We start from the raw sequence: 15,730 nt of genomic DNA on the forward strand, positions 1-15,730 counted from the left end.
GGACAGCATGGAGCAGAGGATGGCAGCCAAAGAAGGGAGAGTGTCAGGGGAGTGACACAGAGCCTAGAGGACAGTGTGCCACCCATAGGTAGATGTGGTCAGCCTCCTGTCTTCAAGCTGAGATCGCTGTACTTGTGTGTTGCACTCAGGGAGCCCTTAGGTGACCTTGGGAAGTGTGTCTGCCAGTGGCAAGGGCTGAAGCCACACTGTAGTGGGGAGAGAGCGGCTGTGTCTCTCTGATCTGTCTGCCCTGCCTGGACCCAAGGAGACTGGGAATTTCAGGATCAGCATCCAGTGACTGCCTCAGGGAATGTGGGCTTGGAGCAGCCTGAGGAAAAGGTTGGCCAGGAGTTGAGGGGTGGTTCTCCTGAGAACAGAAGACAGGAGGGTGTTCCTGTGGCTAGGGCTACCCAGAGGGGAGGGGCCAACAGAGGGGAGTGGCTGCCAGAAGATGTTCTGGAGGAGACAGCTCTGTGGGACCTGGGGCAGCAAAGCCTGGGGGGCTGACCTGGGAAAGAAGCGAGCAGCTCAGAGTCAGCATGTGGAAAGCCGGGACCTCATCTGGTGGCACCCCTTCCTGGTGAGGTGGGAAGCTGGCTGGGGACCAAGCGTGTGAAAGGGTAGAGGGGGGCCTGGTAGGTCTGCTGTATCCAGCACCCATGCACAGACGGCACGCACTCAGGTGACATGCAAGGGGGGTGGCTCTGCCTTTTCCCAAAGTAGTGTTTTCAGTCCTCTCTGTGATTTTTAAGTCACAGGGCTAAATGACTCACAGGACCAGAGGGGAATAAGTGCCCGATGGAGACACTTTCAGAAAGCACATTTGTTCTTGGGCCTGTCCATAAAGGACATAAGTGACCTGTCAGGACCTCCTGGTGGTCTTAGAGGCCCGTGTGCTGCAGGCTCTGAACGTCTGGATGGACCACACGCCTCATGGTCACCCAGCTCATGTATGTGGGCCATATTCTAGAAGTCATCCTTCTTTGGGTTGATCAGCTAATACTGTGTTTTGATCATCTGTTAACGGATTCCAAAGAGTCTTACCTTCCTGCACTGTCTGTCCTTCCAGGTGCTGCTGTCAGGACTCATTGGCGTCGTCTCCTGGAAGAGGCCTCTCTCCCTCGTGGTAAGTCCACACGCAGTCTCCATGGTGGCCTTGGAGCAGGGCCCTCCCTGTGGAGATGTGAGTGCTTTAAGGGCAATGGCAAAGAATTCTGGCTCTGTGCAGAAAACAGGATGCAGACCTTCATGAAACTGTCACTTGTCAATGCAGATGGGCACGTAGTTAACAGCCACTGTGCATCTTCCCTCCGTACATCTGAGGGTAGCCCTCAGGTGTCTGTCTGAGATGCTCATGTGCCATCTTCGCGATGGTTCTCTTTGGGTACCCTCCTCCAAGGACATGCCGGGAACAAAGACGTTGTAAGAAGTGTAGATGCAAGCGTTTTCTCTAGGTGTGTGAACACGTTCGTGCATATACATATGCATGCATATGACCACAAAGGCAGCACATATTTTATCAGAGTTCAAGACATGTTGGCTGTTTGTATGTTTTGGAGACTGAAACTTGGGAGTGTAAGAGGAGACATTTATTTGAGTAGAAGAGTGCAGGGGTACCACTTGAACCCTTTCTCTCATTGCTATGTCACTGTGTTGGGGAGGAGGGGCAGGCCTCATGGGGGATGGAAAGGAAATGATGGTTTTTCTCTCTGAAAAGTACCCCAAGCAAATTCATGTCTATTGATTTGTATGCGTGTTTTTCTCAGTGTATGCATTAATATATTTATGCATCCGTGTCAGGACCAGACGAAGAGGTTTTCTAGGTTTTGATGGATAATGAAAAAACATGGTGTGGCCTCTTTGTCTTTTGTAGTAATCAATTATTTAAAATCCCTTCTTTAAGTGATTAGATTTGGAGATAATGACATGTACTAAATATTAATGGAAATAGAAAAAACCCACAAGTCTGCCTGTTGTAAACACCTCCTCCTCATGAGAGTTACCAGGGCGTCCTGAAGAGGCATGGGGAAGAGAAGGAGTGGCATTAATTCAGTGAGCCTCTTCTCCTATGACCCATCGAGAAATTTTCTTTGCAAAAAAATGTGTTATTTTTTTATGTAAAAAGTTTCAAACATGCATAAAAGTAAGAGAGGCCAGTATAATAAATCCCCATGTAGCCCCCATCTGGTCTTCCATAAAGATCAACACTGGCCTGTCTTGTTTCATCCAAGCCCCTTGCTGGAGTATTTTAAAGCTAATGCCACCTAATGTATCAACAAGCTGACTCTTATGCAGAGGGAAATGGTGGTGGACACACCAGCTGTGGGGCCTGATGTCCTTTGGCTGTGCTTTTGGGTGTCCTTTAGGGACATGGAGGGACAGCTTGCTCCATTCCTCCTCACCTGTCCTCACAGTGCAGGCAGAGGAAGGCTTCTGACACTAGATGCCAAACAAGAAGAAGCCACAAATCCTTTGGGTGGGTGTGTGGGTAAAAAGACAAGAGGAATGGCACCCATCACTCAGCCACCCTTCACACCTGCCCCCACACCTGCCCCAGGATGGAGATTCTCATGAGGTTGTGCATTTTATTCTGAAGGATGCTGTGCAGTTTATAGCTGACAAGAAGTCAGGACTCCTTATGGATGTGGCTCAGGTGTGTCCTGGGGAAGCCAGAGCAGTAGGGTGGGGTGTTAGGGACTCACCCTAGGAAACAGGATAAAACACCAGACTGGGATACCACAGCAGAACTTTCAAAATGCCTGTCCACTAATCCCTGTCCATTGGTGTAGAACCAGCTGCTCTCTGGGCAATGGTCAGCGTTTCCTCCCATTGATTTATTTCTGCCCAAGCCCCAGATAGAAGAGAAGGGGTTCCCCTAGTTTCACTGTCCACTTTCCTTACTTAGGTTTGTAAGGGGGTGGCTTAGGATAACACTAGGTGCTATAATAAATCCCAGACTTTCAGTGGCTTAACATGACACAACTTTGCTTCTCGAGTGGGCATTCCAGGCAGTGGCCATTCCCCATCACGGGTGATCCAGAGACCCTGGTTGCTTCCATCTGGGGCTCTACAATTTCCTAGGCCTGTGGAGTCAGCTGCATTTCAGTGGAAGAGAAATAGTGGAGGAGGCTCTGAAGATGACCATCACTCAACACAGAGCCTGTCACATGGCCCTGTCTGGCTGGGAAGGAAGCTGGAAAATTAGTTCCTTCCCGGGCAGGCACTTCCCAGAGGCAGCTCCCTACTATGAAGAGGAGGGCAGTGATTTTGGTAGACGGTTGGTTGTCTCTACCATAAGAACGTTCTTCTACTTGTGTTTACCAGGACAATCTAGTCTTGATTCATTAGTAAATCTCATTCTCTAGACTCAGCTAGAATGGCTTGAAGTCTTGATTTAAATAATTCTTTTATCCCAAGCTCCTGCTTCTGTCTTGTACCCTAATCATAGTGTTTCCTTCCTTCTGGGGGTATAAAGCTGAAGAAGCTACCATGAGTATTCTGGTTCATTTCCAGGGGATGCATCACCCTCTGCCTCCACTAACAACCTCTCTGAAAGAGGCTGTCTTCCATGGGGTGGTTGGAAGAGGCAGTGCTGGGCCCTACTGCTCCAGGGCCTGCGTAGCCAATGCCTGACACCTTGCAGGGGTTGCTGGGTGAGGACAGCAATGCGTGGGCCATGCTGATGGCGGGATTTTGGTGCTGTCATTGGTTTGCTGGCAATATCTTTTCCTGTGAAGGGCTGGTGCATGTGTGCCCAACCTAATCTCTGCTGCATCTCCTTTCTTTTTCAATACGATCTTACATGACAGAATGGGATGAAGAAGGGTTTACTTCTTGCCCAGAGTGACTGATGTGCTGGAGGGAAGCCTCAGTTAGGAAAAGGGAAGGGAGAGAGGCAGCAGGCTGTCTGAGAGCAAGGGGCAGGAGACTGCCCCTTCCAGGCTGGTGAATGTGATGCCAGAGAGAAGAGGATGAAAATTTCTGCCTGGTATTTTATAAGAGCTTTTCATATGCCGAAAACTAGTGATAGCTATCTCAGTAGAGAATATGTATTTTTCCATTACTGTGGTTCTTTTTTCTTTTTTTATTGAAGCATAATTAACATACAGCCTTTTTTTAAAGTTTGTTTATTTTGACAGAGAGTAAGAGAGAGCATGTGTGCGTGCAAGCAGGGTGGGGCAGAGAAATAGAGGGAGAGAATCCCAAGCAGGCTCTGCAGTGCCAGCATGGAGGCTGATGTGTGGCTTGAACTCATGAATCTGTGAGATCGTGAGCTGAGCTGACTGAAATCAAGAGTCAGATGCTTAACTGACTGAGCCACCCAGGCACCCCAACGTACAGTGTTAATACTAGTTTCAAATGTACAATATAATGATTCAACAATTCTGTACGTTACTCAATGCTCATCATGATAAATGTACTCTGAATCCCCTTCACCAATTTCACCTATCCCCCCCCCCCAACTTCCCGTCTGCAACCACCCGTTCTCTGTTTTTAAGAGTCTTGTTTTTTGTCTCTTTTTTTTCTGTGTTCATTTGTTTCTTAAATTCCATGCATGAGTGAAATCATATGATATTTGTCTTTCTCAGTCTGACTCATTTCACTTAGCATTATATGCTTTAAGTCCATCCGTATTATTGCAAATGGCAAGATCTCATCCTTTTTTGGTGGCTGAGTAATAGTTCTTTGTGTGTGTGTATACCACTTTTTCTTTATTTGTTCATCTTTTGATGGACATTTGGGTTGCTTCCATATCTTGGCTATTGTAAATAATACTGCAAAAAACATAGAGATGCATATGTTTTTCTAATTCAGTCTTTTCATTTTCTTTGAGTAAATACCCAGTAGTGGAATTACTGGATCATATGTATTTCTATTTTTAATTTTTTTTTTGAAGGATTTCACATATTTTTTTCAACGTTTATTTATTTTTTTGGGGGACAGAGAGAGACAGAGCATGAACGGGGGAGGGGCAGAGAGAGAGGGAGACACAGAATCAGAAACAGGCTCCAGGCTCTGAGCCATCAGCCCAGAGCCTGACGCGGGGCTCGAACTCACGGACTGCGAGATGGTGACCTGGCTGAAGTCGGACGCTTAACCGACTGCGCCACTCAGGCGCCCCTATATTTTTAATTTTTTAAGGAACATCCATACTGTTTTCCACAGTGGCTGCACCAATTTACATTCCTACCAGCAGTGCACAAGAATTCCTTTTTCTACACATCCTCACCAACACTTGTTTTCACCTGTCTTTTTTAGTCTAGTCATTCTGACAGGTGTAGGGTGATATCTCATTGTGGTTTTGATTTGTGTTTCCCTGATGGTTACTGATGTTGAGAATCTTTTAATGTGGCAGTTGGCCATCTATATGTCTTCTTTTGAAAAATTCTATTCAGGTCCTTTGCCCATTTTTCAATCAGATTTTTTTTTTGGCATTGTATATATAAGTTCTTTATATTTTGTTAATATTAACCCCTTACCAGATATACCATTTGTAAATATCTTCTCCCATTCACTAGGTTGCCTTGTCATTTTGTTGATGATTCCCTTCACTCTGCAAAGGTTTTCATTTTGATGTAGTCCCAATAGTTTAATTTTGCTTTTATTTCTGTTGCCTGAGGACACATATCTAGAAAAATGTTTCTGTGGCTGATGTCAAAGATATTACTACCTAAGATTTCTTTTAGGAGTTTTATGGTTTCAGTTTTCACATTTAGGTCTTTAATCCATTTTGAGTTTATTTTTCTGTATGGGTAAGAAAGTGGTATAGTTTCATTCTTTTGTATGTAGCTGTTCAGTTTTCCTAGCATTATTTGTTGAAGAGACTATCTTTCCCCATTGTATGTTCTTGCCTCCGTTGTCATAGGTTAATTGACCATATAATCATAGGTTCATTTCTGGGCTCTGTATTCTGTTCTATTGATCTGTGTGTCTGTTTTTATGTCAGTACCATACTTTTACTTTTGATTACTACAGCCTTTGTAGTATATCTTGAAATCTGGGATTGTGATACCTCAGCTTTCTTCTTCATTCTCAGGATTGCTTTGGCTAGTAGGGGTCTTTTGTGGTTCTATACAAATTCTAGGATTATTTGTTCTGGTTCTGTGAAATTGTTGTTGGTATTCTGGTAGGGATTGCATTAAATCTATAGATTGCTTTGGGTAGTATGGACATTTTGACAATATTGGTTTTTCCAGTCCATAAGCAGGGAATATCTTTCCATTCGTTTGTGTCATCTTCAATTTCTTTCATCAGTGTTTTTTAGTTTTCAGAGTACCATTCTTTCACCTCCTTGGTTACATTAATTCCTAGGTATTTTATTTTATTTATTTTTTGGTGCAGTTGTAAATGGGATTGTTTTCTTAATTTCTCTTTCTGCTGCTTAGTTATTGGTGTATAGAAATACAACAGATTTCTGTATATTGATTTTGTATTCTGTGACTTTGCTGAATTCAGTTTTTAGTTCTAGTAGTTTTTTGATGGAGTCTTTAGTTTTCTATATATAGTATCATGTCATCTGCAAATAGTGAGATTTTTACTTCTTCCTTACTAATTTAGATATCATTTATTTCTTTTTCTTGTCTGATCATTGCAGCTAGGACTTCTAGTACTATGCTGAATGAAAATGGTGACAGTAGACATCCTTGTCTTGTTTCCGATCTTAGAAGGAAAGCTTTCAGTTTTTCACCATTGAGTATGATGTTAGCTATGGGTTTTTCATTTAAGGCCTTTATTACGTTGAGGTATGTTCCCTCTAAACCTACTGTATTGAGAGTTTTTAACATGAATGAGTGTTGTACTTTGTCAAATACTTTTTCTGCATCTATTGAGGTGCCCATATGATTTTTATCCTTTCCCTTACTAATGTGATGTATCGTATCAATTGATTTGTGAATATTGATTTTTGCATTCCTGGAATAAATCTCACTTTATCATGATGAATAATTTTTAAATGTATTGTTGGCTTCAGTTTGCTAATATTTTGTTGAGGATTTTGCATTTTTGTTCATCAGTGGTCTTGGCCTGTAGTTTTCTTTCTTTCTTTCTTTCTTGCTTTCTTGCTTTCTTTTTGTAGTCTCTTTGTCTGGTTTTGGTATCAGGTAATGCTGGCCTTGTAGAATAAATTTGGAGGCTTTTCTTCCTTTTCTATTTTTTATAATAGTTTGAGGAGTGTCTCCTATGATTGAGATAATCGTCTTTCTTACATTAAACTATGAAAGGTTCTACATTATGCTAGATTGCAATTAGGAATCAGATTATATAGCTCTGATTTAAGTAATTTTTGAAAGATTCAGTGAAATATCTTGTGATTGCTTATATATTAGTAATGGAACTAGTTTCACACATAATCACAGGCAGTATATATTTTTTTTTAATTTTTGAGTGAAGTAGTACTGAGATGGCCATTAGATTATTTGTAACAACTAATACTGTTGGGAGAGTAATAAGCATGAGGCTAAAAACATTTTTTAGAATTCATTTTTATAAATAAAAAATTCCATTTATTTTGTTCAGTTTTTTTTAAAGCAAAGTAAATCTATTTTTAAAAGCACTGATTTGTAGGACTATGAGTATCATATGGATCCATTGATGTATTTAGTGCTGTTTGAATTTTGTATTATAGTTTTTGAGGAGTCTAGCTTTTTGATAGTGGTTTACTTTTGTGAAGTTTTATCAACCAAGATGGGAATGTGTATCAGTGAAGGTTTAATTAAAGAAATAGAACTTCTAGGAGCCAACACCTAGCATCTCTATGAGTCATACTCTTCTAATCACTTCTTTGGCCCCACTGTCCATTACAGTAACCACACTCACCTGGTCTTTGGTGATAAAGTGCTGCCACTTGGTCCCTGACACCCTAGAATCCAATAATCCTTATTGCATTTAGGGAACCCAGTTTGATGGTACTGACATTGACACTCGGATTTCTGACTTACAGAGAAGAGTCACCACAAAGTTCTTCAAGGATGCTGGAGTTCCTCTCACAGATTTCTTATAGTTGTGGTGAAATATGTATTCTCTGGATCTTCCAGGGTGGGTGAGCAAGTCTTATAGGATCAATGCACTCTTTTTTTTTTTTTTTTAACGTTTTTATTTTATTTTTGGGACAGAGAGAGGCAGAGCATGAATGGGGGAGGGGCAGAGAGAGAGGGAGACACAGAATCAGAAACAGGCTCCAGGCTCTGAGCCATCAGCCCAGAGCCCGACGCAGGGCTCGAACTCACGGACCGCGAGATCGTGACCTGGCTGAAGTTGGACGCTTAACCGACTGCGCCACCCAGGCACCCCAGGATCAATGCACTCTTATCATTCCAGTCTCCCTAAGCCTTTAGATCTCTTCCTCTTGTGGTATACTATGGAAGTCTGGCTTTTCAGCTTCATTTAGTGTAGCCCACCTTTGGATTCATATGTCAGCTAACCAAACAAACTGAGATTTTCTTAACTGCCGCAGCTAAACATTGAATGCCAGAATCTCTGCTTAGCTGGTAGCAATAAATCTGGCCTGATTCTACTGTATATTTCTTCTATCTTGATCCTCCACCATTAAGAGTAAGTCCTAACATTGTCCCTAGCTGTGAGACAGTTTCCAGACTGCTGCACAGGTAGGGGACACTTGGGCAGAACCTGGTACACTTGCTGAGTTAAGGAGAAGAAGGTGAAGGTCTAGGGATCCCAAGATGGCTAGAGTTCACAGAACAAATTACCACAGAGGAGAGACTTCCATAGACAGAGAGTTTTGTAGGTCTGCAGAGGGTCTCCAATGGGTATTTAGCTGACATTCATCAGCTCTTGCATGGGAGGAAACTACCTGAGGCTAGGAAAGAATCATCTGAGCAGATTAGAGGGAACAGAGCAGGCATAAAAGCAGGGTTTTCCTACCAGGCAGCCTGGAATACCTCATGATTCACTGGGGCAGTGAGTAGAATACTCAGAAGAATCTTGCCTCGGTATGGGGATTAATTAGCTCCAGAGTACATGTTGCTCCAGTCCTTTCTGACAAATCTTAAAAGCAAGATCCAAAATAATCAAACCATTTCCAAGTAATTTAACTGTGTCCCAGAACAAAGTTCAAGAATGTTCAGTACAAAACATCCAGCACCAACAAGATAATAATCACAATGTCTGGCATCCAATCAAAGATTACTACACATGCCAAGAAACAGGAAAATACAACCTGAAATGAGGAGAAAAATAAACCAATTTAAACTGATAAAAAAAACTTACCCACATGTTAAAAATAGCAGACCAGGACATTAAAACAGTTATTGTAACTGTTTTCCAGATGTTCAAAAAGTAGAGACAGGAAGGTATAAAAAATACCCATTTGGACTCTGAGTGATCAAAATTACAAGGTAAGAGAGAAAAGATTCCCTGGATGAAATTAATGGAAGATTCAATAAGAGAGAAGAAGAGTTTAGTGAACTCAAGACATTGCAATAGAAATTATACAAATGTAGAACATGGAAAAAAAAGAATTTGTGAAAAATGAAAGGAGTATTAGTGAGCTATATGGGACAATTTTAAGAAGCCTAATATATGTGAAATGGGTGTCCCTAAAGGAGTGGGGATGGACATAAAAAATATTCAAAAATAAGAGAGTAGATCTTAAAAGTTCTTATCATAAGAAAAAATATTTTGTGACAAGGTGTGGTGATGAATGTTAACTAGACTTACTGTGGTGATCATTTCCTAACATACATATATCGAATCAGTATGTTGTATGTATGAAACTAATATAATGTTATATGTCAGTTGTATCTTACTTTAAAAAAAGAAATAATAGCCATGTTTTTTTCCCCAAAATTGGATAAAAACTATAAACTCACAGATCTAAGAAGCTCAATGTACACATAGAACAGGAAATATGAAGAAAAACATATCAGCATATTGTGGGATTTTTAACATATGTAGAAGAAAATTTGTGAAAAAAAAGAGTATAAAGGTGAGGAGGGGGGTATACAGTGTAAGACTCCTAAAAGATATGTGCAGAAGTATGTCACTTGAAGGCAAACTGCTATAAGCTAAAATGTATACTATAAACTCTAAAGCAACCACTGAAATAAAAAAATAAAGAGTTGGCTAATCCACCAAACATGGAAATAAAATGGAGTCATGCAAAATATCTAATTATCCCAAAGAAACCAGAAAAAAAAAAAGAAAAAAGAATAGAGAATAGATGAGACAGAAATAAAACAAATAGCAAGATTTTATTACCCATTTGAATTTCTTTGAATTGCTTGTTCATTTGTTTTTTCTATTGTCTGTAAGACTAGTTTGCTTGGTATTCAGAATTTCTTCACACAGTAATTCTTTTCTGCTTTAAGTGGCTAATATTTTATTCTGGCCTGTGGTTTGTCTTTGTCTTTTTAGTTTTAATGAAGTGTCTTTTAAAAAAATATAGAATTTTTAGCTTTTTATCTCCCAAACTGTGTTGTTTTTGTTTTCTTATGCAGTGTTTACGCTTGCTTACTTTCAAAGATCTCTCTTGCCCCACAATTCTGAAATTATTTTCCTGTGTATTTCTAAAACACTTATAGTTTCACTTTTTTATGTTTAGGTAATAGATCCCAAACTTACTTTTATATATAGTACGAAGTAAAGCTCTAACTTTATCTTTTCCAAATGGATAATCATTCCTCCAGCAGCAATTGTTGAATGTTCAATATTTCTCCTCACATGTGAAGTGTCATCGTCCTCCCACTGCTGTGGACATGGGTCTGTTAATGAATCTCTGTTCTGTTTCATGAGTCTGTTGGCCCATTTTTTTAAGTTTATTTTGAGGGAGAGAGAGAAAGAGAGAGCAGAGGAGGGACAGAGAGCGAGGGGGAGAGAGAGCGAGAGAACAAGAGCGCGTGCGAGAGAGAGAGGGGGGTGGGGAGAATCCCAACAGGCTACTTGCTGTCAGCGCAGAGCCTGACACTGGGCTTGAGCTCATGCACCATGAGATCATGACCCAAGCCAAAATTAGGAGTCGGATACTTAACCAACTGAGTTACCCAGGCACCCATGTTTAAGCCAATACAATAATGTTTTAATTAGTCCAGCTTTATATTAAGTCACTCTTTTATTTTTTCATAATTTTCTTTGCTACTTCTGTGTGTTTTCTCTAGTAAATTTTTGAATCAGTTTGTCAGGTTTTACACTGATAATGGTTTGATTTTGGTTGTGATTACCTTGATTTTACATATTAGCTTCTGGACAAATAATGTCTATATAATTGAGAGATGGGAATAGATTTTATGTGATAATTTCTGAAAGATATTGTGTGTTCATCTGTCTGGCTGTAATACCCCATAGTCAGCTGTTGTTCTGGATCTCATTAGTTGTCTGTTGGATATTTCAAGAGAAATTTTCTCGGGAAATGTCTTCCATTAAGTTTTTGATTATATCTCTTCTCATATTTCTCTGCCTTCTTGAATTTATCCCACTTGGAGTAGGCAGGAGGATATCCTATCTGATAAATTGATGCCAAATAATTCTTAACATTTTTAATATTTTCCTCTTTTTTCTTACTTTTTGGGATATTTCTTCTGTTTGATTTTCTGGATCACTAATTTGGGCCCCAGCCATCTCTGTTCTACCGTTTGACTCTTCTGCTGAATGTTTCATTTTGATGGTGCATTATTTTCAGAGAACTCTCTTGTTATCTAATTGCTTCTTTTTCATAGCAATATGCTCACAGTTCATGAAGCATTCATTGTACGGGTGCAGTCTCCTTCAGGGAAATTAATTAGAATTTTATTTATCAGGTTTCCTCGCTCCCCTGTGTTCTCACCTCCCCCCATACGTCAGTTGGTCTCTTTACTCATCTAGGGTTTTAGGAAATTTGTTTTCCTCATATGTCAGCCCCTCCTTGGTTATCTTGCTCCTATTTACAGAAGAAGGACTGTGTTGATGAGGGGAGGTTGTTGGTGTCGTTGGTCGCTTGGGGTCTTGTGTTTTCTTTTTTGGGGCAGCATGTAGCAGGACCTGCCCCGGGATGGGAAGGCTGTCTTTGGGATCTGTGAAAGTAGAGGCCCACATCAACTGGCAGGATCTACTTTAGGCCTCCTGGGAGAGGCGCCCAGCTCAGCAAGGAGCACTAGAGTTTATTTTCCACCAGGCAGAGCTGCCTTTCCAATCTCCCTCTCCAACCTCAGTGTCCATGGTGAAATTTCAGAGGTTCCTCAAGCCATGCTTGTCTGGGGCTGATGATGATGACGACGATGATGATGACAACGGTAATTACTAATATTTATCAATCATTCTCCATGTTCCAGACACTCTTCTAAAGACCATTCTATGAAGTGAGTACAACAAAGTTTAGTCGTGCCCAGCTCATCAGTGGCAGAGCTCAGGTTTAAACCTGGGTAATATGTTTCAGAACCCATGCTCTTAACCTCTAGGCCAGCCTTCATCCTGCCTGCACATCAGAACCACCTGAGGCACTTAAAAAGAAAAATACTAGTTTAGACACAGGGCATCATTTCCATTTAGCTTCTTTACTAACAAGCATGGATGTAAAACATACTATGTACCAGACCCTTTTCAAGTATTCTTACCACTTGATTCTTACGATACCCTGGTGGGGCACCTCCATTACCATCCCACCCAAAGGAGGAACTGAGACACAGGACAAAAGGAGGGGTCAGTAAACAGTGGGCTGGGTACCAGATCAGGACGATGGGTCCCTGTGGGTTCTGCTCCTAATGATTGCTGCCTTACTTGAGATCTTTAAATTTAGCAACAACAAAAAAAAACCTCTTTCTTTAGCTTACTGAGGCATAAATTCAGCTTCCTTAGCATGTCAGGCTAAGACTTACTGCAGCACAACATCAGACTAAATAAAATGCTTTTATGTCCAATTCATTATTTCATGATTCCCTTTTCATTAGAAGCTGCCAGATAGAGGAAGGTTTTGTTGTTGTTGTTTCTTTCATATTTTCTTTTCTCAAAAAAAGGCAGCTTCCATAGTTTTGCATTCATTCCAGCAGGTGTTTGGATGGTTGTTACACTGCAGGGGGCATTCCAGCCCTGATGAGCCCAAGTGTGTGGCACCAAGAGCTGTGATTAGCTCCCGCACTATGCTGGGCACTGGCCACAACATCTCCAGCCCTTTGGAGCTTCGTTCATTAGAACTGTCCCAGGAGTGGTACCAATAGGTGTTGAATAATCACTCCCAGGTTTAGAGAAACCAGCCCCATATATTTATACCTAAGTATAAATGACTGGTTTTTATAGCGTCAGTTTTATTGGAAACCTATACACAAATGATGAAAAAAGATAGCTTTCACCACCCTTCCATCCAGCTTGGATTGTGTTATTTTTGTTTTATCTCAACTGCCATATTTAATGAAATGTGCAAATGCCAAGGAATTGGAAGTGTATGATGAATGAACTTCAACCTGGATTAGGGTGTTTTTTTCTCTCTTCTCATTGCTATGGCGATCATTTTCTAATATAAGAAATCTTAAAATCTTATGCGGCATCTCATGTGGCATATATATATTCACTTCTTTTTAAAAGTATCTTTGAATTTTTGTACTAACAGAAATGTTTCCTGCTGTGCCTATCAGAAATTCAGTTTTAATTTTACTACAGAGTCACGTGTTTGGCCATATTTTGTGGAAAAAAATGTATGAATCACTTTAACCTTTAATATGAGTTATAGAAAGCCTGTAGGGCTTTCTTTCAAGCCCATGAATTGAGCTCAAATATAACTTTAATACGCGATTTAAAAATATAAGTGAGCTAAAAGGTTAATATATTTAATGTAAATGTATTTGGAGTCATTATTTATTCAGAAAATTCGTTATAAATCCACTTTGGGGGTTTCTTACAGTCAAGATCATGACCTCTCTTTGAGAGAATGTATTTTGCTTGATTACATTAAAGATGAAGCCCTCCTTCATTCCTTAAGTGCTGAAGAGGAGAAGGAAGAAAGATGTGCACATATTTGTACAGGTTCTTGAAACAATGCAGACTCTTACTCTGCTAATAAAGCAGCTTAAGTACCTAAAACCCTCTATCTTGTTTATGAAAATAGACTAATACACTTGTCTTTAAATTTACTAACAGTATAAAATTTCATTAGGGAAACATAGTCTCACTAGAAAACCAAGACAGAAACAGACTAATTAAAGTAGAGCATAAGAAAATCACTCAAGGCCAAGTGAAATTAAAAATGGTCAATGGTAAAATACCCATTTTTATTAAAACATGACAGCTTTATTTTTATATTTGCTTGAGTCATTTATTTCTCAATGAAAATTCTTTTATTTTGATCCATCAGGTACATTTTTAATAGAAAATGTAATAAAACTTTTTACAAGAGACAATGAGCTTGGATAAGAAAATTACAAACAAGGTAGACAAAGACATCTATCTAGTAAGGTAGTCATATGCCTAAAAGCATAATGAATTAAATGTATTATTTTGAACTGTACCTGGAAAGAACTATAATAAGCCTTCCCCTGGTTGTTGTTTCTGAATTGCTGTTGAGAATCTTTTTAGAGACCGGTAATTATTTCCATAGGCCAGTCTGGAGAATTTTGCTTTCTCCCACCGAGGGCAGAGAGTGATGAGTGATGAGGTCCATAGGAATAGCACCGAGGACAGGCAGGCGGTGGTCTTTGGGAGCTAAGGAGCCTTATGGAGCATACATACCTCTGTGCTACAGATGTTCAAGTATGTGCCTCTGCATGGAGTCCTGGGCTCTTTCTCTCTCTGTATCTGTCTGTCTATGGGTTGAGTGGTTTACTTGTAATTCATATCCATTGGTTAATGTGCTGGGAGATGAATTGCATGTAGCTGAACCTCCAGACCTTGATACGTTTCTTGATTTTGATAAACCCAGTATGTAGTATCCCCAGTTGTGGGCATCACCAAAATTTACGATGTTTCCAGAAGAGCAGAGTTTGCCCCACTGCTGGTTACTGAGGCTTGGTTATATGTTTCCTGGTATGCTTCAGTAGATGACCTTCACATGTATAACCCTGGGTTGACTCTGACTTATAGCCAATTCTTTATTCTGTGTGTTCTGTACACATAAAGGACATGGTCAACAAGCAGTAATGCTCAGAATTATCATGTAATGAGGCTCAGAGTCTGTGGTACCACAGTAGTCCTCCAGATAACAAAATGCACTGTGCAAGGCACTGAGCTGCAAGATAAGTTGGAAACCAGCATAAGATACGGTCTTGCCTTCAAAAGTTTGGATTCTAGGTGAGGAAATTATGATTTGGGAAAATTTAAATAGCAATAAATGTATTAAAACAGTTAATATAAGATAATAGGAAACAGTTGCAAGTTAGAACTTAACAAATCAAGAAATGTACATAATTTTTATTTAGAAAGATGAAAGGATATGATGCCTTGCTGGTGCTTTTTGTGTATCAGCTCATAACAGCCCTACAAGACAAGTGTTCACTATTACATGTGAAGAACACATTTCTTCCAAAAGCAATATATAACTGGCCAAGGTCACAGGGATGGTAATTGCCAAAGTTTGGATAGAGAAACCTAGGTCCATCTGCTTCTAAAGGGTCTGCTCTTTTCATTAGGCCTTGCTGCTTCCATGAGGGTTGGAGTGGGGAAAGACTGATTCAGACTACATCTTACAGGAAGAATGGGATTCAGTCTATATATTGGATGGCTGGAATTTGGGCAAGTGGATTGCACAGTGCAATCCTTACCAGCCATCAGAAAAACATCAACAAAATCCAAGAAGCAAGAAAAGCACAGGGCCGAG

General features: G+C 40.4%; 1 protein-coding gene across 4 annotated transcripts in view; it reads left to right on the forward strand.

Annotated features, from left to right (window-relative positions):
• The window catches only part of FAM189A1 (family with sequence similarity 189 member A1), a 466,939-nt gene that overhangs the window by 191,683 nt on the left and 259,526 nt on the right, over positions 1-15,730 (forward strand). For all 4 annotated transcript variants that reach the window (XM_045448858.1, XM_045448859.1, XM_045448860.1 and 1 more), the window contains exon 2: positions 1,070-1,126. In XM_045448858.1, coding sequence (XP_045304814.1) covers positions 1,070-1,126 — 57 coding nt within the window. The remainder of the gene's footprint in view (positions 1-1,069; positions 1,127-15,730) is intronic.

Source organism: Leopardus geoffroyi, chromosome B3 (genome assembly GCF_018350155.1).
Source record: "Leopardus geoffroyi isolate Oge1 chromosome B3, O.geoffroyi_Oge1_pat1.0, whole genome shotgun sequence".
Lineage (NCBI taxonomy): Eukaryota > Metazoa > Chordata > Mammalia > Carnivora > Felidae > Leopardus > Leopardus geoffroyi.